At 42.7% G+C, this 25,789-nt stretch overlaps 1 protein-coding gene across 3 annotated transcripts in view; it reads left to right on the plus strand.

The window, feature by feature from the left end:
- LOC117225580 (inactive dipeptidyl peptidase 10) overlaps positions 1–25,789 on the plus strand; it is a 185,909-nt gene that overhangs the window by 112,043 nt on the left and 48,077 nt on the right. For 2 of the 3 annotated variants that reach the window (XM_033479265.2, XM_033479266.2), the window contains exon 2: positions 16,143–16,387. In XM_033479265.2, coding sequence (XP_033335156.2) covers positions 16,286–16,387 — 102 coding nt within the window. In that variant the 5' untranslated portion in view covers positions 16,143–16,285. The remainder of the gene's footprint in view (positions 1–16,142; positions 16,388–25,789) is intronic. The other variant, XM_033479267.2, reaches the window with a different exon arrangement.

A 25,789-nucleotide genomic window follows, 5' to 3' on the forward strand; every position in this document is an offset into this window, starting at 1 on the left:
CGTCGCGCTACGACCAATTACAAACTCACACTTTCTACCGGGAAACTCATACAACTTGCCCCTTCCCTCCCCGTACACTAGCGAACCCATCGACCGTGTGACGCATAAACTTTTCCAATCATTCTCTCCCACGGCGCAAGCTCCATAGAAATATTTCGGACCGCTGCCGATGCTGGGCGAATCAAATTTGCGCTCGGATGCTGGACACGGCTGTGTTTTCACGTTTCAACGATGCTCCCATAACTTTATTATGGTCGTCGGTAAAGTCTAATTCATTTGAAATTATGTACGTTCAACTGTTAAATCTATTGAATCAATTTTAGTTAAATGGATCTACAGGGGATTTGTCCTTTGAAAAATGGGAACATATTCGATTATTATTCTATATATTTATTGTTATTAGATATTTATTAATTGTTATATTATTATTATTATATATTCGACAATTCTTTTTGGAGGAATACTGCAAGTAAATAAGTTTATTGTTTGATAAGGTTACATAATTACGGAATTACCTTGTACAGGAATTCATGGACACGAAATTGCTGATGCATAGGCTATCGATGCTGAGAATATACAGGGTGTCCCAGAAGTTCCTCAGAACTTTTTTCTGCGCAAGTACGCATTAATCGAAGTCAAGAATAAACTGGTTTTTCTCGTGATGAGCGTCTGAAAAAAAAGAATCGCAGCGGTAAGCCCTCTGGAAATGGATTTGCCCTCTGGAAAATGGGTATATATACGATTATCATTATATATTTATTAATCATTATATTATTGTAATGATATATTCGACAATTCTTTTTAGAGGAATACTGCAAGTAAATAAGTTTATCGTTTAATACGGTTCCATAATTACGAAACACCCTGTACAGAGATTCATGTACACGAAATTGCTGATGCGTGGACTATCGATGCTAAGAATATACAGGGTGTCCCAGAAGATCCTCAGAATTTTTTCCGCGCAAGTACGCATTAATCAAAGTCAACAGTAAACTGGATTTCCTCGTAATGAGCGCCTAAAAAAAAATCGCAGGTAAACCCAGTTCCCGAATTAATAATCTCACGTTCCCATGCGCACGAATGATCAAGTAGCCCCGTTCCAGCAAAAATCTGCCAGCTTGCGCAGCATTTTTGCAACCATCTGCTCGGCTGTTTCGTCGTTCGACCGTCCCGATTCGGACCCGGTTTCCGGCAACCGAGCAGTTAATGCCGCTTTAAACGCCCGCGACAGGACAATGGCGCCGGGATCCGATTCGATTTGATTCGTAAAACTGCGATTGCTGACGCGGCCGACGCCGTCAAATCCACTCTGCACTGCCGGCAACGAGAGGCTGGCGGGGCGGTTGAAAGGGGCGGAGAGGCGGAGAGGGTGGACAGACGGTGGACGCGTGTTGAAAGGTGCGAGAAGCGGGCGTTCGACGTGGAAACGGGTGAAAAGGGGGCGGCGATAGTGAAAAGAAGGTCTGCAGGGGTACGAAGGTGGTGAAAGGTGGTGAAACAGGGGGGCGAAAGGGGTTCGCTGGCGGATGAAAAGGAGTAAAAAGGGATGGGAGAGACGGCAAGGGGGTGAAAGAGGGTGAGACGGGGTGGGAAATGGAAGAAAGGAATAAAAAGCTGGAGAGTGGGGATTGATGAGGATGTTGGGGGGCAAATGGGGGGAGGGTTGTCGGAGGCGGAGAGGGTGAATTCGCGAGGATCCTGCAAGTTGGCTGCCGCACCGACACATCCGTCATCGTTTTTCAACGGGACACCACCTTTCCGCCGTCGGACAAATGAGCTTGTTTTCACTGCAGGCTCGCGGGATTCTTAGCCGGGGCATTGATTAGGGAGGACGAGGCTTTCCGGGCCGGGATAGGGTTCAATCGCGGTAACCTTGGACAGGTATTTATGGTCCCGGTCAGAATCTACGGGCAATCGGGCCAATGAAATTCCGATTTGCCGGATTCAGCGAAGTTTTCGCAAGTTCATGGGGGGGTAAGTTTGCGACGGCTTCGCCGATGGAGGCGTTAGAGGCGAAATGGCTGATCGGTGGTGGGTCGGTTTTAATTAGGATATTCCGGATGCGAGAGAACTCGAAGGTCGCCGAATTGACCGATCCGCGTGGATACGGAAGCTCGTACGCCGCTCGGCTGTTTCGGCATTCGCCGCGCCGCTGCTGCTCTCGCCGTGGAAATTTCATTTGCCGCGCGTATTGTCCGGCATTCGCAGGACCGTTAAAGAGATAAGCGTGTTCATGGAGTGGTGCATGGATATACGGGGGGTGGGGAGGGGGGCAACTTCGGCGGCGGATTCAGCACACGTAAATAATAAAAAGAGTTTATACGGAACGGTTGTCCTATCTGACCCTGTTTCAAAGTCTCCGAATGTCCCGCGCGATTCATACCGCTTTATCGAGTTTTATGAGGGACATTACGCCAGGTTTCACGACGCGACTGTATACGTACGCGGGACAAGTCGCGCGAGCAGCCGCCTTAATATCCGCAACGCTAACTCCGCGTCCGGTTCTACATACAGCCACTCGATACCGCATATAACGTATGCGGCGGACGCGATCGGCGATCGAGCGATCTTCGGCGATGCACACGGGGTGTCCCCGAAATGCTGCGCCCCAATTTCGATGCAGCTTCGACGGAAAATATGTGGAACAATTGAATCGTAACTTTTTACCGAGTCCTTCTCTGTCTCCAATTATACCGTCTTGCGTCAACTCGTCGATTTTTATGTCGTTTCATCATTCTTGAGACACCTTGTATAAATGAATACCTGAATCTGTCATACAGCTTCTTGTTTCATTAATTTCCAGACACCCTTTATAAACGAAATAATTATTACACGATCGGCGATCGAGCGATCTTCGGCGATGCACAGGGGGTGTCCCCGAAATACTGCGCCCCAATTTCGATGCAGCTTCGACGGAAAATATGTGGAACAATTGAATCGTAACTTTTTACCGAGTCCTTCTCTGTGTCGAACTATACCAGCCTGCGTCAACTCGTCAATTTTTATGTAATTTCGTCAGTCTTGAGACACCCTGTATACATAAATAGCTGAATCTGTCATACAGCTTCTTGTTTCATTAATTTCCAGACGCCATGTATAAACGAAATAATTATTACTAGTCCAATTGCACGAACTGCAGCTACTATAAACAGATATCAAAGAAAAATATAGGAAAATAATTCAAGACGAGAATGAATGTTAAATAATTACGTTGTCGTATGAAACAATAATCAGAACAAAATTCAACATAATTTATCGTATTTGAAAACAGATAACTCTCGCGGATCGTTTACATTTTCGAGATGACAGGTCCGAATTAAAAGCAGCTCGCTTTGTAAAGCCATAAAAAGCAAATCTCGAGAAAATCTGCGAACCTGTCCGAAAGTAGCGGTAAAACAGTGAAATATCTCATGGGTGCGCCGAGCCGAAACTCCCCTTCGAGAGGAACGAGACCGAAATATGAGGTAGCGCGGAGCGGATGAATTCAAAGTTTATTGCTACAGTTGTTGCAAATTCGTGCGCCCGCATACATGCATGCGAAAGGGTTGAGGCCGCGAGCCCGCGTCGGGGGGGTCGGAAGTCACGGAATCGCAGTAATACGTATTCGAGGGTGCACGGGGGCAAATATATCGGCCGAAACGTGCCAGAAACGGAATTACCGTGAAATATACAGCGAACTCTGGCAAGCATGCACGCGATATTCTTTGCGTCGGCCATAAATCATGCGCGTCGAAATCGCGAATCGTCGTCGAACGATATTGGTGCTCGAGGGAACGCGGTCATGGTATTTGCGTATCGTTCTGCATAACTCTGCGAAGCTATTAAAGTGAAATTAATTCGTGGACGCAACAGTCCAGACTTTGAAATGAAGGAAATCTTAATTTATCGAGATCATAAAAAGAACTGCAGTTGCAGGAACGAAGGTGGCAATCCGTGATGTTGTTGAGATAAATGAGCCACGTCTGACTATTGCCAGACTCGTTCAGAAAATATTTATCTTATTATATATAAAAGGAACGTTAAATGATCAAATTGGTTTTTGTCATGAAGCATGTGTCTGATCTTTGCACGTCTTATTCTACTAGCAAGCAAACTCGGGCAATAAAATATACAATAATATAATATAATATACACAGGGTGTCCCGAAAATATCTCGTAATCCGGAAATGAGAGGTTCCTGAGGTCATTTGAAGCAACTTTTTTCTTTGCGAAAATTTTCTCCGAGGCTTCGTTTACGAGTTATTAACGAAAAACATTGACCAATAAGAGGCGAGCTCGGCTGGCGCGCGGCGGCCCAGTCAACGAGTGCACGGAGCCCAGTTCCGCTCATTGGCTCTGCCGTCTCGCTCCAAATGATCTCGCCTCTGATTGGTCACTGTTTTTCGTTAATAACTCGTAAACAAAGCCGCGGATTGCATTTTCGCTAAGGAAAAAGTTGCTTCAAATGACCTCAGGAATCCCCTACTTTCGGATTGCGAGACATTTATGGGACACCCTGCATAATAATATAATATAAATAATAAAATATAAATATCTGACCATAGCACATCTCATTCCACTTACAGCCTCTTCGCATTTCAACAACAACCAGACGGTTAATATAATTTTCATCAATGGTCACGACAAAGCGATACAGTTAATGTAACAAATGTCTGGCCACGACATATCCGATTCTACTTCCACCGTACAATCGCATATATCCTCTTCGTACTTCCGAAAGAAATTAACTCGAAGATGTTTATCCGTAAACAGCACGGCTCGCCCGACCAAAACACGGTCAATTCCACTCGAATCGATTAATCGGCGATAAAAGCCACGGATTCCACGGCAAGAAACCGGGCTTTTTACGGTCGGTCTCTCGTCCGTCGCCGGGGACGGTCGAGACGGAAAAACGCTTGGTCTTCGCCAGCGGCGGGTGAAACGGCGAAGAAAAATCGCGCGAGACACGCCGCAAGAAAAGTTTAACGAGCCAAATTGGCGCCGAATCGTTGGCCAGCGAGAGAAAATAGCCGGGGCGCGCCGGGGAAAAAAGTTTGCCCGGGATCTCGGGGATCTATTCGCGGCGCCGAGCCGCGTGAGAATTCGATTACCGTAAGAAGCTTTCGTTTTTGCCTTGGACCATGTAAATGTTTTTGCTGGCCACGTTTAGCGGCGGAGCAGCCCGACGCGACAAAAAACCTCTAGCCAAGTCCGCGCGAGATTTCGCGCACGGCCCTCCCCGCCCACCGCAAAAATGAGACTCCGGGGTGCTGGAATATAATCACTCCGGTGGTCGGTGTCCCAGAAATTTTCGTTCCGCCGCGTCATTTTTTAACTTCGAGCAATGCCGCATGGCAGTTTGCTGGGCGCTAAGTAGATTGCGCCGTCACTCGTCGGACGTGCTCGCAGATGAATTTCGTTCCTCTACCTTCGTATTGTTAACCCGCTGCTAACCAAGAGCGCGCTAAAAAGTTGCTCCTTCGGATTGTACTCGAATAAACTTATTGGACGAGCGCGCAAAGTAGATTGTGCCGTCGCCCGTCAGACATTCTCGCAGACAAATCTACTTCCTTTATTTCAGCATTGGTAACATTCTATAGCCACGTTGAAAGGTTACTCTTTTTCGATTGTACTGGAACAAACTATAATCGGTCAAGCGAATCATTTTCCAGAAGTAGAACTCGCAGGGAACGCGTTTCTTTAAATCTAAGTAGAATATACCACAGCTGGTCGGACGACGAACGCAGAAAAATAGCTACTTTTCTCCGGTCGTTATTCACCGGTGAACTGTCGTCAGCCGTAAGAATGAATATCTCGCTGGGACACCATCTTGAATCTTCTTAAGTATAAAAGGTATGAAAGGGCGATCACCGGAATCCGGAACTTACCCTTCGATTAATAACTAACTCCGAGTTTAATGAATTTTTACGGGCAGAGAGGCTTCTCGACAGTCGGCGCGTTAATAACAACGACCGAGGACGCGGAGGCCTCGTGAACCGAGGACGGGAGGGTTGAATAGAGGGTGCAAGGAGGACGTTGTCCTCGCGGAAGGGTTGCCACGCTACCCTCCCGGCCGGTGACGTCAGCAGGGGTTGCGTTACGTCAGCAGCGCTGCAGACTGTGTGGACTCGAAGTCGCCCGATGGAGGGGTTGCACTGAACTAGGCTGCCGGCGGGGTGCAGCGGGAAGGTGGGGCGGGGGGGGGCGAGGGATGACGCAAAATAAGGTCGTTCCACCCCGGATTTCATTCATCAGTCACAGTCGACGGTGGCCGAGGCTAACCGGATTAATCGTCCGCAGTTCTCAGGCCCTGTCCGAACGACAAAACCGAAATCGGAACCCGCGGATCGATGGGGCTCGAAAGCCCACGCTGCTCGGCTGCGTGCGAAACCCTTTGTGACCGTGCCCTCTTTCAAACCGACGCGACCGACCCACCCCATCGCACCCGACACCCCCCTTTTTGTCAAAGAATTTCGGTACTGGAGAGGATTCTTCGTGGCGAACGGGGCTAATGACGGCACCGGACACTGTTTTCTTTGATCTGGTGCTCGAGCACGATTTTTTATCGAATTCGATTTGCGACGGAAAATTATTTTATCCAACTGAAAACTATCTGAATAACAATAAGTGATTCTTACTAAAAGCGTGCATTTATTTCCGATTTTATTATTTTAAATTTGGCGCATGTTCGAGAGAGGATTCTTCGTGGAAAACAGGGCTAATGACGGCATCGGCCACTATTTTCTTTGATCTGCTGTTCGAGCTCGATTTTTTATCGAGTTCGATAAAAATTATTTTATCCAACTGAAAACCATCTTAATAACAATAAGTAATTCTTACTGAAAGCGTGCATTTATTTCCGATTTTATTATTTTAAATTTGGCGCATGTTCGAGAGAGGATTCTTCATGACGAACAAGGCTAATGACGGCAACGGCCACTATTTTCTTTGATCTGCTGCTCGAGCTCGATTTTTTATCGAGTTCGATTTGCGACGGAAAATTATTTTATCCTACTGAAAACCATCTGAATAACAATAAGTAATTCTTACTAAAAGCGTGCATTTATTTCTGATTTTATTATTTTAAATTCGGCGCATGTTCGAGAGATTATTGGAAGTCTCGTCTTGGCAGTTAATTGTTTTAGCAAGCGAGGATGTCGGGCTGACTTCTTAATGGATTCGAACAAATTAAGAGCATTGGAGTGGTTTTATATAAATATTGGAAGTTGGTCTCGTAACTAGCTAACGGCATTAAATTAAATGGTCTGAAATATTTCGGAATAATAACGAAGGTGCACACAGAGAAACGTAAGAGGATTGTCAGAAGCATTAGGAGTGGTTACAACCAGGTAATTTAATCGTTGTCGTTTCTGCCGCGGTTTATGCGCTATAAAGACGTTAGCATTACGGCTAGGCCGTTGCGGAACGAGGGCTCGTTTCATCGTGTTAAGTTTATCATTGCTTCTCATCCAATTAAAAGGAGAATCTAATTAAAAAGAAACACGAAGACCGTCCCACGTGTGTAATAAAAATGCATTACAGTCAAGCGTAATTTTCATCCATTCATATGAACTATGTCACGCTGAAAGGACTATTCGCGCAACCACCAATTAACCGTTCCCATCAAGCCAATTACATTGTGACGCTTGTTTCGAGATATACGCTTAACCGAGAAAAATTATGTAACTTTACGTATCGCTAACGTTTGCATAAAAGTTGACATTTCAAAAGAACAATAGATATTACAGCGAAGCATGTAACGCATTGTTTATATTACAATATCGTTTCATTCGGTGCGCGCGACAAATAAAAGAGAAAAGAAAAAGAAAAGAGTAATTAAGAAGATAAGAAAATGATTTAAAAGAAAATAGAGAATAAATTTGAAAAATAGGAAATGAACTGAGAAAATAAATTTAAAAAATAAAAAATAAACTAAGAAAATGAAAAATACGAAAATGAAATAAAAATTAAAAGTTAAAGAGATTATAAGAATATAAAATTAGTATTTTCGTTGACACAAGAGAAATTTTCACGCGAAGTTTTACTGCATCAAGAAGGATATGCATCTGTGAAACGCGTTCTTTAATTTTCATCGATAAATGTACATCTATTCAATGAGAAGTGTACGATCAAAAATACGTGCCGAAGCGGGATAAACAACAATTATTACCTTGCCTCTATTCGATCAGAAATACGCGATATAAAATAGGAACGAAAGTTAAAAAAAGAACACTCTATTATTACCCTCGACGTCGCTGAAAAGGATTCAGGAACTCCTGGAGCCGAAATTACCCAGCCTCCGTTGGGAAAGTCAGGTCAGAACTCATCGCGATTCATTGCGCGGCCATTGAATTTGCAATTGGCAGCGCGCAAACACCGCGACACCACTTATATCGAAGTCGGCAGAGAGAAAAAGGCGGAACTTTAATTAAGGTTAATCCATCGCCGGGGATGGTGGCCGGCGAGTGGGGGTCGCGCGGTGGAAACTTCAAAGTGTCCCGTGCCAATTTCGACCGCTTTCGCAGCGCCGCTGACGAACGGAAAGAAGCCAGCGGCGTAATTAAATGATTCCTTCGGGCAATAGCAGTCGGCCAGCTGCCCGACTGCCTCATTATCCGACTTCTCCGCGATATCGCGTCTCTCCGCTCGCATCAGAATGATTGAGCGATCCGTTTCCGACGGCGGACAGATTCCGAGACGAATCGAACGCTTCGTGCACTTCGTGGAGCCCGAGAGTCAATTTCTGCGGCGAATCATACGTCGCCAGAATGTACAAAGTGCCGAGATGTTATCACGAAAGTTCGAGTCGATGACGAATTTTATCGAAGCGTTTCGAGAAGTTGAACGGAAATTATTAATCGCTCTGGGATGCTTTTGAAAGAGCAAGACATTTTTCTGGCCGCGCGATGATCGTTTCAATGATGTCTGAGATGAAAGAGTATCGTTATAAAAGAGTCGTTTGAATGATTTTATATTTTTATTATATTTGTATTACGCGAATGTTATTCGTATGATTTAAATTATGAATATAATATGAGAAATAATCAAATTGTTTCACTCTCTTTATGAGAAATTATAAAATTGCTTCACTTTGTGAAAAATTATAGAATCGTTTCACTCGACAAGAAATTATACAATTCTTATAAAATCATTGTAAAAGATGCGACTTTAGAAAAATCTACAATAAATGAATGAAAATCATGAATAACCAAACTTGTACATTTTGAAGATGACGCACTGAGTATGAGAATTACTCGATTGAAAATCGATATAAAATTCAAGAACACGATATTATTAATTTTCTATTATATATAGAATTACTATCGACCCTTTGCACTCGAGCGGCGAGTCTGAGGGGCCACTAAAAATTGTTACACCATTTTTCATTGAATAATTGTAACAGTGGCAGATTTGTTGTATTTAAAAAACTGTTAAAATTGCAATTATTGTACTTGCCATATTATTGTACTGTATCATATAAAATGGAAATACTGAAAATCAGAGAACATCTTTTGGATTTCGAATTAAAATAGCTTCGACTGCAAAGGGTTAATTTTAATAATACTATTAATAATACTATTAATAATACTGTCAATAATACTCTTAATTATTATATAATTACATATGATAATTACTATTTTAATAATACTATTAATATCAGAGATACTATTAACTCTAATGAAAAGTGTTAATCAACGTATCTGTGAAAGAAATCGCGGAAGGGCGTCGTTCAGAATTACGAGCTTCGACTTTTATTGGCAAGCACACGTTCTCATGTTCGTCGGATCAAGAAAACGGGAGTAATGGCTGGCAGATCGGCACGAATCGATCGGGAAGTGAAACCAACGCGCCGTCGAATTCCTGCAAACGCTCGGACACGGCGAGCGACGGCCAGCTTCGGATTCAAACAGTAATCCCGTCGCCGGCCGCGCGGAACGGGCTCCCTATTGAAATCGCGAGAGATATCCCGTGGTTTTTACGGCGCTCCGTCACGTCGAGCCGAACGGGAAGCTGAAATGACGCATGCGGTCGTACGTGAACTGTATTTTCATGCAATTTTCCGTCGCAGCGATCCGCCGCCGCGAACAACCACGGGGCGAAACCTCGGACTGGGTGGCCCCCGAGAACCGTTGCATAAAAGACGCCCTTCGTTTACGGCCACCGCGATAAACAATGAATACAAAACGCCGAGATTACGTAAAGCGCAGTGCTGCACCCATTGTCATCGGAACGGGACTTGTTCGGCGCGCCTCTAGCCACCCCGAGCGACGGACTTTCGCGGTACTGCGAATTTTTCTGCAGCTGCGGACATTTTTGTGCGACTGCAGAATATTCTGCGCTGTCTCCGGAAGGCAAAGATTTCGTAGACTTTTCTGCAGCCTAGATGATCACTTGCCGGACCATCATTATCCGAATTGTACTCGTTGGTTCAATTAACACTCGAACGACGGACCTTTCTCGCGAAAATTTAATCGAGCGTGGGAAAGATCGTTCATAAATTGGCCAACTTCGACAGACGATAACTCCGCGAAAAATCATCGCAGGATGACGATATTGTTTTTAAATTAAACCTCGAAATCTCTACTTTAAGACGACGTTCGTGGATTTTATGTTTGATGCATCCTTATTACTGAAACCATTTAAATCTGAAAACAATAAACATAGATTTGTCATATTGAAAACTGTCAAGTTCAACGAAATGCACGGACTTCGTAAAATTTTTTTCGGAGATGCCGTTTACAGCTGAATAAAGTCTGACTCTTCCCCTTTAATCTGAAAAAAAAGTCACAGGGCTGCGATTTTTTTTCACGAAGTTACAGCACTTTAAAGTGACCCTTGCCTCGTGCCTCTGAATTTACATGAAATGCTAACAAAAAACACGAGTGTTTCTTTGATTAGTTTAGATAACGAAGCTTCGGCAGTTTGAAATGATAAAATGATAGGCTTTTTCATAGCCTATGAAAGATAAAATCACATCCAATTCGTCGATGGTTAACGTAACGCGGATGTCTTACGTTCTAAAGACGATAAGGTTCGCGTTCAACTTTGCGAAAATTGAGTTACACACTTCGGAAATGATAAAAGGATTCTATGGTCGAAGTTTTATCATAGTAAGAGGTTAAGATCGTACTCGAAACTTCGAAGATTGATATAGAGGTATTGGAACCGATAGAAAAATGATTAAATACTGCTATTAACACATCGTACAATTTATGGTACTTACGAAGAATTTGATGTAACTCTACCATAGATATATTTACCATAATCGAATCACGCGAAATAAAAATGTATCTCGTCGATTATATAAGACAGAAATAAGATGAAAAATTATTCCTTCTTTTAACGATGATAAATCAAAACTAGTGCTATTACTATTGCTATGCTAGTATTATTACACTGTGCTTGCATCTTCATTGCTCTGCGTTTCGTTCATCCATTTCTGCTGTAAATGCTTCTAATTCGCAAACCAATAATCACATTACACCGTCACGGGTCAGCGAGCAGACGCAATTCGCAAAAATCACCGACATCTGTGCCATTGTTTCTGCTTAATTGCAAATGAAATAAAAGCGCGGAGAGATTTCAAAAAAAAAGAAAAAAAAGAAAAAACGATAAAAAGGAAAAAGACTGGTCGGTTTCATGAACGGATAATTAAAGGAACTTTTCACGAACCAATTCATGACTTATTCTGCGTGTAGCATGAACGAGGAGCGAAATGCGAGAAGACCAACGGGAAATTCGCAGCGGCGGCGGCGGCGGCGAGCGCGATACTTCCGTCCGATAGCTCCGCAGCTCGCAGCTGCAGTTAAATCGCTCTTCCGCGTCGCAGTTTTGTAAACGCAATCGCGGAGAATTTAAATGCACCGGCGGCTGCGGGGGTGGAGAAATCCGGCAGCCGCGGAAAGGCAACGCTGCCGGCCTTGTTGCGCGCTCTTTGCATTCCTTTTACGTCCCATAAATTCCGCGCCGACCGGATCAGTAGTTCGTTATCGCGATCCATGTTTCTGCTGCGCTTGCACCGAGCTGCAACATCGTGCACTATTACCGGCGAGCCGTATCGCGACGCGATTAATTAATATATTATACGAGTTCATAGAATAACCTGCATTAGAGCTTCTTCTCTTCCAGCGCACGAGGTATTGCGGCTGTAATGTCTTCATCCGTGATGCGAGAATATTCTGTTGATGAAAAAGTTCAGCGGAAAGATCGCAATGGTTTTATTAAATCTTTTTTTGTTGTAGCGTGCGATGGAATGAGATGGAATTTAACCGAAGTTATTTTCATAGAATTAGATTGAGAAGCAATTTTTCAAGGACCTTTGTTTCGAGAATCATTGTTTTACGACTAAATTGTGGATTAACTCTTTGCACTCGAGTGCTGACTCTGAGGCAACACTTAAATTATTGTATCACGTTCCAAGATAATTTTTATATTAACGAAGTTTACATTTAAAACATTGTTAAAAGTGTAACTGTTGTACGAGTCATCGGAAGACTCGATTTCATACGCATAAAATGCACTTTGTTATATAAAATGGAAATACTGTGAGTCAGAAAAATTATTTTAGGTTTGCGATTCAAATAGCTTCGACTGCAAAGGGTTAACATGCAATTGTTATACCTTTATTTTAACCCGAGAAAGATAACCTACGTCGCAGAGGCGCCTGCGAAGACTGTTGATTTTTGTTAATTTTTCATAGAGGTCTAGTGATTTAAGTTTAAAATTACTTAAAATATAAAAAAATATAATATAAATACATTTTATTTTTACAATAATGCCAAACCTTTAAAATGACTAGATTAACTTAAATAAATATCCATTGTTAGTATAAAATTGACGCCTTAGAAAAGCATGCGCCTCTGAAGCGTATGGTTATCTTTTACGTACGTTGTCATATGGTTATCTTTCTAGGATTAAGAGCGATATTCCCTTCACGATTTTAATTCGTTAGAAAGACGTGCATAAATATGTTTTAACGAATCCTGACGTTTCTACTGCTTTCAATTGCACGCAGTCATTGTCTTCACAAATGCAGAAAATGCACAATTCACTGAAACATGGAGGAATACGTGCATTTGCACGAAAATGGATAAGCCTGCAACACAAGTGTAAACTAAAATAATAAAAAACAAAAGAAAATTACCTAAAATATTTTCAATTATTCTAATTAAAATCGTAAGAAGAGAATTAAAATTACCTAAAATATTTTTACAAAAATGACTATCTAAAAGATTGGCCGGTAAGCTGGCATATTTTGGTGCAATACCTGCGGGAACAATTTTGTTGGTCGACGAAGCGGATACGTTTCGCGGCGACGGTTAACGGTCAGCGTTTTCGGAAACGTCGACGGCCGGGCACAGAAGAAATTGGAATGTAAATCGATACGGCCTGTTAATTGTCCCGTAATTCGTCCCCTTAGCTCGGTCCCTGACGGACGATGCACTGCTTCATATGCATTTTGGATTTGCATGTCCGCGCGGCGCGGGCCTCTGTGGCCGCGATTTGAAATTTAAATCGAAAATAAACTAATGGCGGTGGTGGCGTGGCGTGGCGGGCGGCCTCCCGCCGGCAAATTTCGACTTTAATTAAATTATTCATAGGAGAAGACTGACAACCTGAGCGGGTGTAATCCCTTATTCAGGTTTAATTCCCCGAGGAATTCGTAATTATCCTTTGTCCCTGCATCGCGGGGATGATTCACGCGTTCTATTCATCTTCGCCGCGGCGAGGCCTGGTAATCGCGTCCGGGCATTAACGGAACGACAAATATTTTCGTAACGCAGCCCACGGCAGCCGATCGTTTGTTTCGCCGACGAATTATACAGAGGATCCGTTGATCCGCCAACTTGCGGAGCCCGGCGAATTTGTATCGTTCCCACGCGGAAATAACTTCGGAAAGTCTGCCGTCGCGAACGGTGCCGGTCGCGGTCGTCGATCATAATTGCGTGATCGAACTTTTTTTATCTTTCGATCACTTTAACTTGGCGGTTTGACAACGCGCGTAGATATATTTATGCTTCGCACAGTAACGTCTCCCTAACTGGCGCTCAGATTGTGCACAAGAATGGACAATTTGGAAAGAGGAGATACGATTATTCGTGCGTTGCGGCTCGTTTTTATAATTGTTGACAATTCGTAACTGTAAAAACGGACCGCAAGGATCGAATAATCGTATCTCCTCTGTCCAAATTGTCCATTTTTGTGGACAATCCGAGCGTCAATTAGAGAGACATTACTGTATACAGGGTGTCCCAGAAATGTCTCGCAATCCGAAAGTGGCGGGTTGCACTTGCAATGCAGATAAAATATTGTCTAAACTCGCTGCAAGCTTTTCATTCGTTGCACCAATTTTCCCAGTGGTCCGGCATTTTTCTAACAAATCCGCGGCTCGTTCGACTAATTTTTCCGAAGATCCATTATTCGTTACATCGAAGACTCGAGCACATTTTGTAATTAGGTCGAGGATCTCCGCGCAAATTTCCGCTTTCGTCGATTATTTTGTACGTGCTAGGATAACGAGGAAATTTATTTTGCTATTTAAACGATTCTGTAGGATTTATCCGATTCACGATTTGGCAAAACTTGGCAAAATTTGGCATGTCGCCGTAAATGCATGAGCATCTGCGGGCTGTTTGTAATGAACGCGGACGATTCAGGGGAAAATCAGCGGTTCATCGAGGGAAATGAATCGAGACCGGAGAAGGTGAAAGAAACGAAGCGTCGCGAGCAAATTGCCATGATATTTCGCCGAGAACCGTCCTTAACCTTTTTCCCCGCGGATGGAGCTCTAATCAAAAATCAATATTAATCGGTCTATATAGTGGAGGGGTTTCGACCAGCTCACCTGGAATCCGAACAATAACGTTTCTTCCAGACTCCGATTCCCCATTACCGTGTTTAACTTGCCGGTTTGGAAAGTCAGATTGAATTTTCACCGTTGTCTGTTATTCTTTGGCTCACTTCTACTTTTTCTCTGTCTCTCTCTCTCTCTCTCTCTCTCTCTCTCTCTCTCTCTCTTTCTTTCCCACCAGCCAAGTCTTCGAACATTTAACTCTCCGGAAACAGTTTCCTGATTCCTCCGCCGATTGCTCGCTAATTGGCAAAACTCCGACCCTTTTTGTCTCGTTTATTCAATCGTCGACGAAATACCGTCCGTCTTGCCATTCATTCCACCATTGATTACCTGGTTTTTGTCCTTTGACAATGAGATCCGAGCCGGATGCCTCTGAATCAGCCGATGTGAACAAAGCGAGGTCGAAAAAATGATTTTTGAAAGGAGAAGCGTCCGTGTTGCAAGAAAGAGAATTTTAATTACAGACGAATAATAAAATCTGTTACGAGCGTGAATTAATGGAACGAAAATCGTACGTAAACTTTGGAAGATGAGGCTCGCGTATGCAGTGTGTCCCAAAATTATTATACAAGCGCGAAATGATGGGTTCCCAAGGTCATTTGAAGTAACTTCTTCCTCAGCGAAAATGCAATACGAGGCTTCGTTTACGAGTTATTAACGAAAAACAGTGGCCAATGAGAGGCGAGATTAGTTGGCGCGAGGCTGCCGAGCCAATGAGCGGAACTGGGCTTCGACCGCTGGTTGGCTCGGCCGCCTAGCGCTAGGCGAGCTCGCCTCTCATTGGTCACTGATTTTTCGTTGATAACTCGTTGACGATGCCTCGGAGAAAATTTTTGTAAAGGAAAAAGTTGCTTCAAATTACCTTAGGAATCACCCCTTCCCGAATGTTAGCATAATTATGGGACACATATATGTACATATTGATAGAATATACTTGTGATAGAAAGATGACAAAAGATGAATACATTTATCAAATGTAGGACATATTTCCGGAAGCATTTATGAAACGGAGGATATATTTAGAAATATGTTGCTTAAAATGTAGAACACATTTAGCAAAATTTCGATTAAAATATAGAATGTATTTATGAATACACGAATATCAAACATAAAACATACATCCACACGTAAAATGTACAGAATCACGTGGACCACATTTATAAATAGTATATCAAGCGTGTAACGCATAGGCGAATGGAGCAAAGAGTCGAGAAAGAGATTGCAGAACAATGGGATAATATTTCTTTTTCTACGCGAGTAATTGCACCCGACGGGGTTGATTAATTAGCCAATCCGGGGATTGTTGCAGGTGAGGAACTGTGGATTGCTGGTGTTGGACCTCGGCCCCAGGAGTGGCCCGGGGGTTACCCTGGGGACCTCGGGGAAGTACTAGCGCAAGGACGAAGCTGTTAGGAACGACGAAGGACACGGGGGGCGGAGGAGGAGACCGCTATGAACGCCAGCGTCAACATCGAGAGGAACTCTTGGCGGCTGCCTCCCGACGAGACCGTCCAGGTCGCCGATCCCCGTTCAAAGTCAGCCCAGGTAAAAGAGGTAAATCGCTCCAGCAGAGGACCGTCGTCCTGCGTGCTCCCAAATAAACTCTCTCGAACGTGTCGCGTCGCGCCGCGTCGAGATCGTTCGTTGACCTGGACCTTTCTCTCTCTCTCTCTCTCTCTGGCCCGGGTTTTCTATCAGGTTTCGAAGCATGAGTCTGTTGTGTGCCCCACTACACCCTTCGTCGAACCCACCCAACCACCCACCCACCCCGCCTATCCCACGTTTTTACTCCCCCGCCCTTCTTTCCGTTATCGGATCACTGTACCGTGCACAGCGGGCGAGGGTTGCTCTCCGACGAAAATGAAATGGATCTGGCTGTTTGACCGAAACTCTCCGGATTAGAATATATCCGGTTGTACGTCATACTTCACAGTTCAGGACAAGAAAGGTCGCAGCTCGATCGGACGGTTGGATTTCGAGATAAAAATTCGCGGGTGACACCTCTCGAAATGATGTTTCCGCGAGGACAGATCGACATTCCGAAGTTCGAAGATTTGTATTTTGGAAATGTGATTATATTTTAGTCGGATATTTTATTCGTATTTTATTCGTCATAAATTATTCTGTCTATTTATTCGGATCAGTAGTTCGTAATCAACTGAATCCAAGGCGAATCATATATAAAACAGTTTATTGTACAAATCGATAAAGATGACATCTGGCACTTTAACTAAATAATTGTTCTATTACCAGAATATTACCAGAACATTCGTTCTGGTAATATAATATTATTAATATATAATATTATATAATATATATATTTTAATATATATATTAATATATAATTAATAATAATATTATAATATATTAATATATATTATATAATATGTGTATGTAATTTAATATTATAATATAATATTATTAATTATTAATATAATTTATTCTTCATAAACGATTTGATCTATTAATTGGAATAATTCTTTATAAAACGAAATATGAAAGATTCTTATACGAATAAAATCTTAGTCGAACGAATTTTTATTCGAATAAAGCTCTTATTCGATTGAATTCTGTTTCGAGCGAAATCTTATTCGAATATTTCATCTACATAAATTTTGATTAAGTTTTTCGATTGGATATTTATTCGATAGTGTCGAATAAAAATTCGTCAGTCTTGATTCGTCGCCCGAATAAAATTTCGTCGCTTTGAAATCGGTGAGCCGACTGCTTAAAGTCTGTCTAAATTTATGTGGACCGTGACGTAGCAGGTGGTTTATTTCGTTTTTGTTCGATGGAACCCTCGCACGAACGAGTTTACGCACACCATGCACCTCACGCACCGTTTCTGTTCGTTCCCTCAGGGAAAATTGATGTACATATGTGGATCACACGGCGACTGAAACAATTTTACACGACTGTAACGCATGCTAGTGTGAAGAGTCCTAATATAGAAATGAGAGTAACGGTTGTGGATCGGTGGATACTGACTGACAGAATTTCAGTGTTGTGGTTGCGCCGTGACTGACGCTTACATAAATTGCGAGCGCGTGACGCGGGCAAGAACGATACTGTCAGGCACACGCATTCGCGCCGTGCCGATGGGAACATTGTAACACGCAAGATGCTTAGAACTCGTGTATGGTAGTAATATTATTAGGAACTTGAAGATTTGAGAGCTTAAAATTTTCGAAGCTCGAGAAACAGAAAGGTTGAACATTTCTGTGGGGATCGGAAGATTTGAAAGCTTAAAAATTTGAAAGCTAACGAACTTGAAATTTGCGAAATTTGGATAGCTTAAAAATGTGAGAGCTTAATGTTTAAAAACTGAAACATTTCGAAGCTGGAAAATATAAAAAAAACTTAATATTTAAAAGCTGAAACATTTCGAAACCGGTAAATTTAAAAAGCTTGAAAATACAAGAGCTTAGAATTTGTGAAGCTCGAATATTTGGTAGCTTAAAAATCCGAAGGCTTAAAATTTGTGCAGCTTGAAAAATCGAGAGGTTGAGAATGTGGAAGCTTGAAAATTTGAGAGCTGAAAAAATATGAAAGCTGCGAAATTTGGATAGCTTAAAAATGTGAGAGCTTAATGTTTAAAAACTGAAACATTTCGAAGCTGGAAAATATAAAAAAAACTTAATATTTAAAAGCTGAAACATTTCGAAACCGGTAAATTTAAGAAGCTTGAAAATACAAGAGCTTAGAATTTGTGAGGCTCGAATATTTGGTAGCTTAAAAATCCGAAGGCTTAACATTCGTGAAGCTTGAAAAATCGAGAGGTTGAGAATGTGGAAGCTTGAAAATTTGAGAGCTGAAAAAATATGAAAGCTGCGAAATTTGGATAGCTTAAAAATGTGAGAGCTTAATATTTAAAAGCTGAAACATTTCGAAGCTGGAAAATATAAAAAACTTAATATTTAAGAGCTGAAACATTTCGAAACCGGTAAATTTAAGAAGCTTGAAAATACAAGAGCTTAGAATTTGTGAAGCTCGAATATTTGGTAGCTTAAAAATCCGAAGGCTTAACATTCGTGAAGCTTGAAAAATCGAGAGGTTCAGAATTTGGAAGCTTGAAAATTTGAGAGCTGGAGAAATATGAAAGCTGCGAAATTTGGATAACAGAAAACTTTGAAGGGCTGAAAACTTTGAAGAGATCAAAAATGTGAGCTGCTGAAAATTCTGAAAGCTTCAAAATTGCGGAGCTTAAAATTTCAGAACCCGAAAGTTCAGCGCGAGTTCGCAACTGAAAACAACAACGTAAAATTAATCAGAACAAAAATTCGCCGAGAACGAAGTCTCGAAAATTTTTGGAAATGTACGCAAATTCGTCACACTCTCGCGAAGGTAAACAAATTACATCCTCCGACGCTCAGAGGCTCGGAGGGATTCCCAAGCGCCGCGGACTGCTAGTTTCAATGACAACAGCCGCGGAAAACAGGAAAACTGGCCAACGAGGCGCGCGAGGGAACACGGAAATTACGCGCGCGAATTAAGTCGGCGAATTCCCATTGTCCCGTCGCGAAACACTTTAAACTGGAAAGTTGCTCGTCGTGCGAAGAGAGAAGTGCACACATCTTTTTCCGGCTTTCATTAGCCGCCCTTTGTTCGCGGGGATCTGGCTCCGGTTTAGGATCGTTTTCCCGGCTGAAAGAAAGACCCCGTTACCTCCTTTGAACGACGTCAGAGCGGTCTGTTTAAGCAACGATGTCCGAATTAACGAAAACAATTAATGCAAACGAGCGTGGACGTAGAGCCGAGCCGGGTTGTCTTTCCGCGCCGGCCCGACTTCCGTGTGGAAGATCAAATTCTATCGGAATATTAACCCGGCCGTTAGCTTGTGCTTCTAATTATGCGATTCGCGCGCGGAAGTTCGAGCTGCGAACTGTTTCAGCCGGTTTCTTACTTCGCTATTATCCGACGAAAATATTATCCACTCTTGGAAATTCCCTGGTAACAATGGAACGATGAAACGATTTAAAACGCGACAACAATTCCGCCTACGTCGTCTCGCAGAAGTTGTTAATTACTTCGACTTAACCGGTCGAACAACAGGAAAAAATTGTATGGAAGGGATTTATCAAACTTTTTAGAACAATGGACTGATTTTGCAACTGCACTCTCGTGGCGCATACGACTTCGATAAACATGGGGAATTATTCCTCAATCCAGTGCGCTTAATTTTAATAGCGCGTAGGATCAATAAATTAACGCTTTACCGATTTATCGAACGACTGTACTCTGTCCAAGGGAATCTCGATCATTTTCGCGTAATTAAATTGAAGTTACATGAAAACAATAATCGGCAGAAAAATGTAAATTTCAGTAAACCGGATGGATAACGAGAGATGGCTTAAAGATTAATCACATAAACAATGCCTTTCCGAACACTTAAGAATCATCATTAACGAGGAGATTTAATACTTGTTGAAAAAGAAAAGGGCTGATTGTGTATGAAGAATAAAAACCAAATTATCGTAGTTCGATTATTTCTGTAAACTTTAATGGATTACGTATGAGATTACATTTCGAACAATTTAAAAAAATTATTCAAGAAATTCCTAAATCAGAAAACGGCCGGTAAAGCGTAAATAAAAATTATTTGCAGAACAGAGCGATCGCAGGCGGCGTAATTTCGTAAATTTCGTTGCTTCGTCGCGATTTATCGGAGGACGAGGATTTCCGAGGATATTCAATTGCAGGCGATCTAACTCGAGCGATCCTCGAAGCTATCGATTAATTAGCGTTGCAAATTGCGAGACGGTTCAGCGCTGCTTGAACTTGGTCGCTGGGTCCGACCTACGCGACGAGGCGAGACCAGAAAAAAGAAAAAGAAGGAAGGAAGGGTTTGCGAACGGTTTAAGGAACTGAACGAAGAGAAAGGTGCGCTAATTGCAAGGCAGCGGGCCGAGTACACGAATCAGAATGGACTGGAGGGCCGGGGATTCATTATGCCGGGACTCCTTACCTCGGCTCCCTTTGTTTTCACAGCACTCGACGCCTGGCCGCGCGAGAATCGACTGAATAAGGGCCTCGGATGGCCGATGTCGCGACTGAACGCTGTGTCACCGGGATACGACACCCCGAGAAAGTTAATTATGCAAAGGACCGGCGAGGAATCGAGCTGAAAGCCCGCAAAGTCGATCGGCAGAGCGCCTTTCACCATCGCGAATAAAATAAACTCCATGAAAATCCGAGCAAAGGATTATTAACGGAGGTATTGAACATTTTCTGGCTGCCAGGATCAAATAACTGAATATTCATTGAAGTTTCAGAACGATAAAGAGGAGCTGTTTCTCCTTTATTTTCTACCATTGCTGTTCCAATGTGTGAGATCAGTTGTACATCGTTGTTAACGCTAAACCCACCGAGCATTAAAAATGAAAAACTTCTGTTGCCTTCTAAAAATGACAAAATTAAATTGATTCAGACGTCTCCTTATTTCGATTATAATGTATACTTAAATTCGAAAATTTGTCGAATCATTTCCAATGAAATAATCGTCACGATTTCAACAATTTTTAAATGAAAAATGTGAAATCGATCGTCCCGTCTGGCACGGTAAGTTTAGTGTTAAAATGAACGGCATTTAATACAAGCAAATACATGAGTACGTTCTGTATAATATGTTAATAATACATTTAGTTCTTACAATACGATATTAGAATTATGATTGTTCAGATATAAAAAAAAACGTATGCATTATTTCTTAAATCAATCTCGCTATTCTCAGCGACATTTTCTGCTACAAAAGTCTGCAGATTTTCGCCTCAACAGAATAGTTTAACTTCAACGAGCTAGACCGAGTCCCAAAAAACGACGAAACTTCTTCGTGAAAGAAGCAAATAAAATTAAAAACAAAAGGAAGCTTTAAGGAGATGAGGAAAGTTGACCTCGTCAAACTCAGCTTCATCAAACTTTCCATCATCATTTTTATTTTCAGCAGGCTCGAAACTTTGCGCTGCGCCTTTATTGAATGTTAAGAAAGCTCTCTCTCTCTCTCTCTCTCTCTCTCTCTCTCTTCTCTGAGAAAATACGGGCTCGCGAATACAAGGGAGATTGAAAAACGCAGCAAATTTAGCGATCGACTTTACAGCGAATTAATTGATACCGCCCGGTCGCGTATCGAGCCTGATCCCGCCGTTCGTTCCCGAAGAGCCATGGTCGCGCCATCTCGAGATGAGGAACAGATGCGTTTAAAGGCGGCGGTGCCGTGCGAGCAGCAGATAACTCGAGCAGAGCCGATTTTCTCCGAGGTATAATTCACCGGGAGAACTGAATACTGTTCACCATCGCCGCGGCCTGGATTCTTCGGGAATTCTTGCAGCCGGGTTTTCACCCGTTGATTGCATCCGCGATGGAAATTCGTAGCAATAAGAAGTTGCTCCGGAGGATGAAGATAACCGGGTGAATCGGCGGATAAGTATCGCTTAGTAGCGGCTCTTCGTATTAAATTCTTCGAATCCCCGGAGTCAGCGATATTTCAGTGTTTCGAAGCGCTGCGAACTGCTGACGCGAATTCTGCGAATTTTAACGTTTACAATTATTGTGTTGCGATCCGCGGAACGACTCGGTCTCTCCGGTGAAACGCCAGAATTCTATTGTCTTCCTCGGCTCGATGTAATTTCGTCTTTGGAGAACGGAATAGTTGTTGACGATTGTTGAGCTTTTTAGGATTATGGAACAATTAAATTGCGGGATAGCGAAATTACGGAATAGATAAATTACGGCATGCCCGAGCACCGCGGTCTAGCAAAATCGATATTAAAATGCGGCTGAATAATTCATGGCATATAAATTAAATACAGTGATACGTCACGGCTGACTCTTGCGGGCATATACTACTTAATCGCTGAACGCGCAGTATGTGGTAGCCTGCGCTCGTGACACGGTTGACTAACCGCCAATCAGCACTTATTAATCGATCACCGGAGCACTCGGTCCCGTCTACCCGACATTTAGCGAGCCGAAAGTCTGCTTAAAAATCTACCGTCTACTGGATGTCCTGAACGAATTTTATGAGTCTTGCTTTTCCGCTTGAAATTATTTTCTCGAAGCGAACTTCGAAATCCAACCCCTTGGAATTATCGTGCAATTTATAAAATTGATTCAGAGCTTTCTGAACATGTCGGCGTTGAATTCTAATTATATTATACATTCGTACGTCCTTCACGAATAATAATTATAGTAATTAAGTTGTCAAGTTGTACATTATTTGGGATTTTAATTTTTAAGGGGACAATTCTATTTAATTTGTATATTTATTTTTATATTCTATTTAAAATGTAAAATTAAGTAACTCGGAGGAACGAATAAAGGAGACCCTCACGAACTAAAAATTGATTTTCACGTTAGAACATTTTTCCCATTAATGGACAAACTTCGCAATCAAGCGTTTTACTGTGTCTAGAAATAGTAAATTAAAAACTAACGACCTCGTTGGATCGATGTAATTTCAGAAATTGTTCTTAAATTTATCTTCCTATAATAACCTATTCATTTTCGTAATTAATGGACTAAACTTCGCAATCGAACGTTTCACTGAATCTAGAAGTACGTTAGATCTTCCTTCTGACATCGCAAATCAGAAAACAATTTGTCGATGCAACTTCTAAATTCTTCCAACAGTTCCCACGGTTCTCTGTCTGCTGTTAATTTTCACCCCAAGTACGAAAAATCTCCAAAACCGCCTCCAAAATCAATCCGACACGATCGAAGATCCCCACGAAATATCGCGCGATCATTTAAGCCGCGACGATCAATGGCGAAGCATTTAGGGCTCGCGTGATCCGCGTCGAATTTCCGCGCGAAGGAAAATGGCACCCGGTTTAAATATAGCCGTACAGCTAGAACGTGGGTGACCTTCACCGGCGATGTTCATTCATGAGAGCGCGTGCGGGAGACGCCGCGCGCCGCTGAAAATGCACCCTCGAAGTCCGCGAGAACCGAATAAAATGACGTCCGTCTATCGTTCGCGTATCGCTGAACCGGCATTATCAACGGCGAACACCCATGGTCATTGAAGAGCAAAGATCCCGAGAATTTGCTGCGAGGTATCCGGCGAAGTTTGGAAATAGTTTCAGAGCGTAGAATGCCGCCGACGGCTTCGGGACTGCGTGTGCCTCGGCTGCCGTATTATTTATAACTGAACTCTCCTAGATACCTCGTCGTCCAGGCTTCTCTGTGGTGGTCTGTACGCGAGCAGGTATCCCATAGAACGGCGGCGAGGGCATGGGAACAAGCGGATTCCCGGCGATCGATAGAACCTGAGGCCTTCGATGCGGCGTGAAAGTCTAAATTTACACCGACTGCCGGAATCCAACTGTGCGTGTTTGGATAATATTTACATACCGCGGCGACAATGTTGCGAGACCTGTCCCCGTAAATTTTCAGGTTCCCATGCAGATTTATTCATGAAACCCCTCCCTTTTGCTCTCTCTCTCTCCCTCTCCTTCTCTTCCTCTCTCACTCTCGCTCTCGCTCTCTCTCTCTCCCTCTCCTTCTCTTTCTCTCTCACTCTCGCTCTCGCTCTCTCTCTCCCTCTCCTTCTCTTTCTCTCTCATTCTCGCTCTCGCTCTCTCTCTCCCTCTCCTTCTCTTTCTCTCTCATTCTCGCTCTCGCTCTCTCTCTCCCTCTCCTTCTCTTTCTCTCTCATTCTCTCTCTCTCTCTCTCTCTCTCTCGCTCGTCACCGCCACCGGGGCTGCAATGTAACCGCAGTTTCTACCCCGCAAACTGTAGTCATAACCGGGAGGAACTCGACGGTCAAATAATTTTCATCGGTTTCCGGGATCGAAATTGTTTTACCCGTTACGTATGCGCCGCCCGGCACCTGCATAAAACCGGAACTGCAATTCCTTCGGAAGGCATCGACGCGCTTTTTATTGTGCCCCGGTCCTTTCTGCATTCATGGGAGCCGCGGCTCCGTGACACGGAATAACGCGGAATGGGAACGATTTGTTTCGTTTCGGCGCGGATGTTCGGATCGTTTCGGCCTTTTGAGCTGTTCGACGCGAAGCGAGTTTTAAATAGATCATCGTTGATTCGAGAGCTGCGGGTTCGATGATGGACTGCGCATCTTTACGCAGCTCAGAAACTTTGATCATTGGTCGATGGAAAACGGCGGTCGGATCACAACGTTCCGTTCATAAGGAACATGAAACATCACTGTTCGAGGAAGGTTGTTAATCATCGTACGATCAGGATGAAAATTCACTCGACTCCGGTCTTTAGGCGCAGTCATTTGTGTCCTGAAACATGCTTCTTTATTCTTACGGCCACTTTCACCAATCATTCTTGTCAACATGTTCGCGACCAATCGTTTTTGTCAACATGTTCGACCAACCATTTTTGTCTACCAGTTTTGCCAACCACTTTTTCCAACCGTTTCTAGCAACCATTCCTGCCAATTATTTTTGCAAACCATTTTTATCAATTATTTTCGCCGACCACGTTTGCCAATTATTTTTGTAAACCATTTCAGCCAATTATTTTCGCGAACGATTTTCACCAGCCATTTTTATCAACTATTTGCTAGCCAGTTTCAACACGTTCATTTTTACCAACTATATTTACCCGAGCTTCGATTATTTCCTGTGCGCGTTGTAAAATGGATTTCTTTTATCTGTAGTTTTTAATGAAACGCAGTCCGTACGTTCGTTCGAACTATAAAGCACAATTTAGTGAATAGTATTATCCTAGAGCCTGTTTCGTAACCATTTCTGTGTGAAAAGGTATATCATTGACTGACTATGCAGAACAAACATTGTCATCATTAATCGAGTCGTTGAAAGCAAAAAAGGTCGAGAAAGGTAAATTGTGGATAACGAAGGATTAATTAAGAGCTCTGCAAAATGCAATAACATAGATATTGTTACAACCCTTTTATGTAAGCCATAAAGTAATAAATAAAGTAATAAACTTTCAAGCCTTAAAGTAAAATAATGCAAAAAAAGATTAAA

The sequence above is a fragment of the Megalopta genalis genome, chromosome 2 (assembly GCF_051020955.1).
Source record: "Megalopta genalis isolate 19385.01 chromosome 2, iyMegGena1_principal, whole genome shotgun sequence".
Classification (NCBI taxonomy): domain Eukaryota; kingdom Metazoa; phylum Arthropoda; class Insecta; order Hymenoptera; family Halictidae; genus Megalopta; species Megalopta genalis.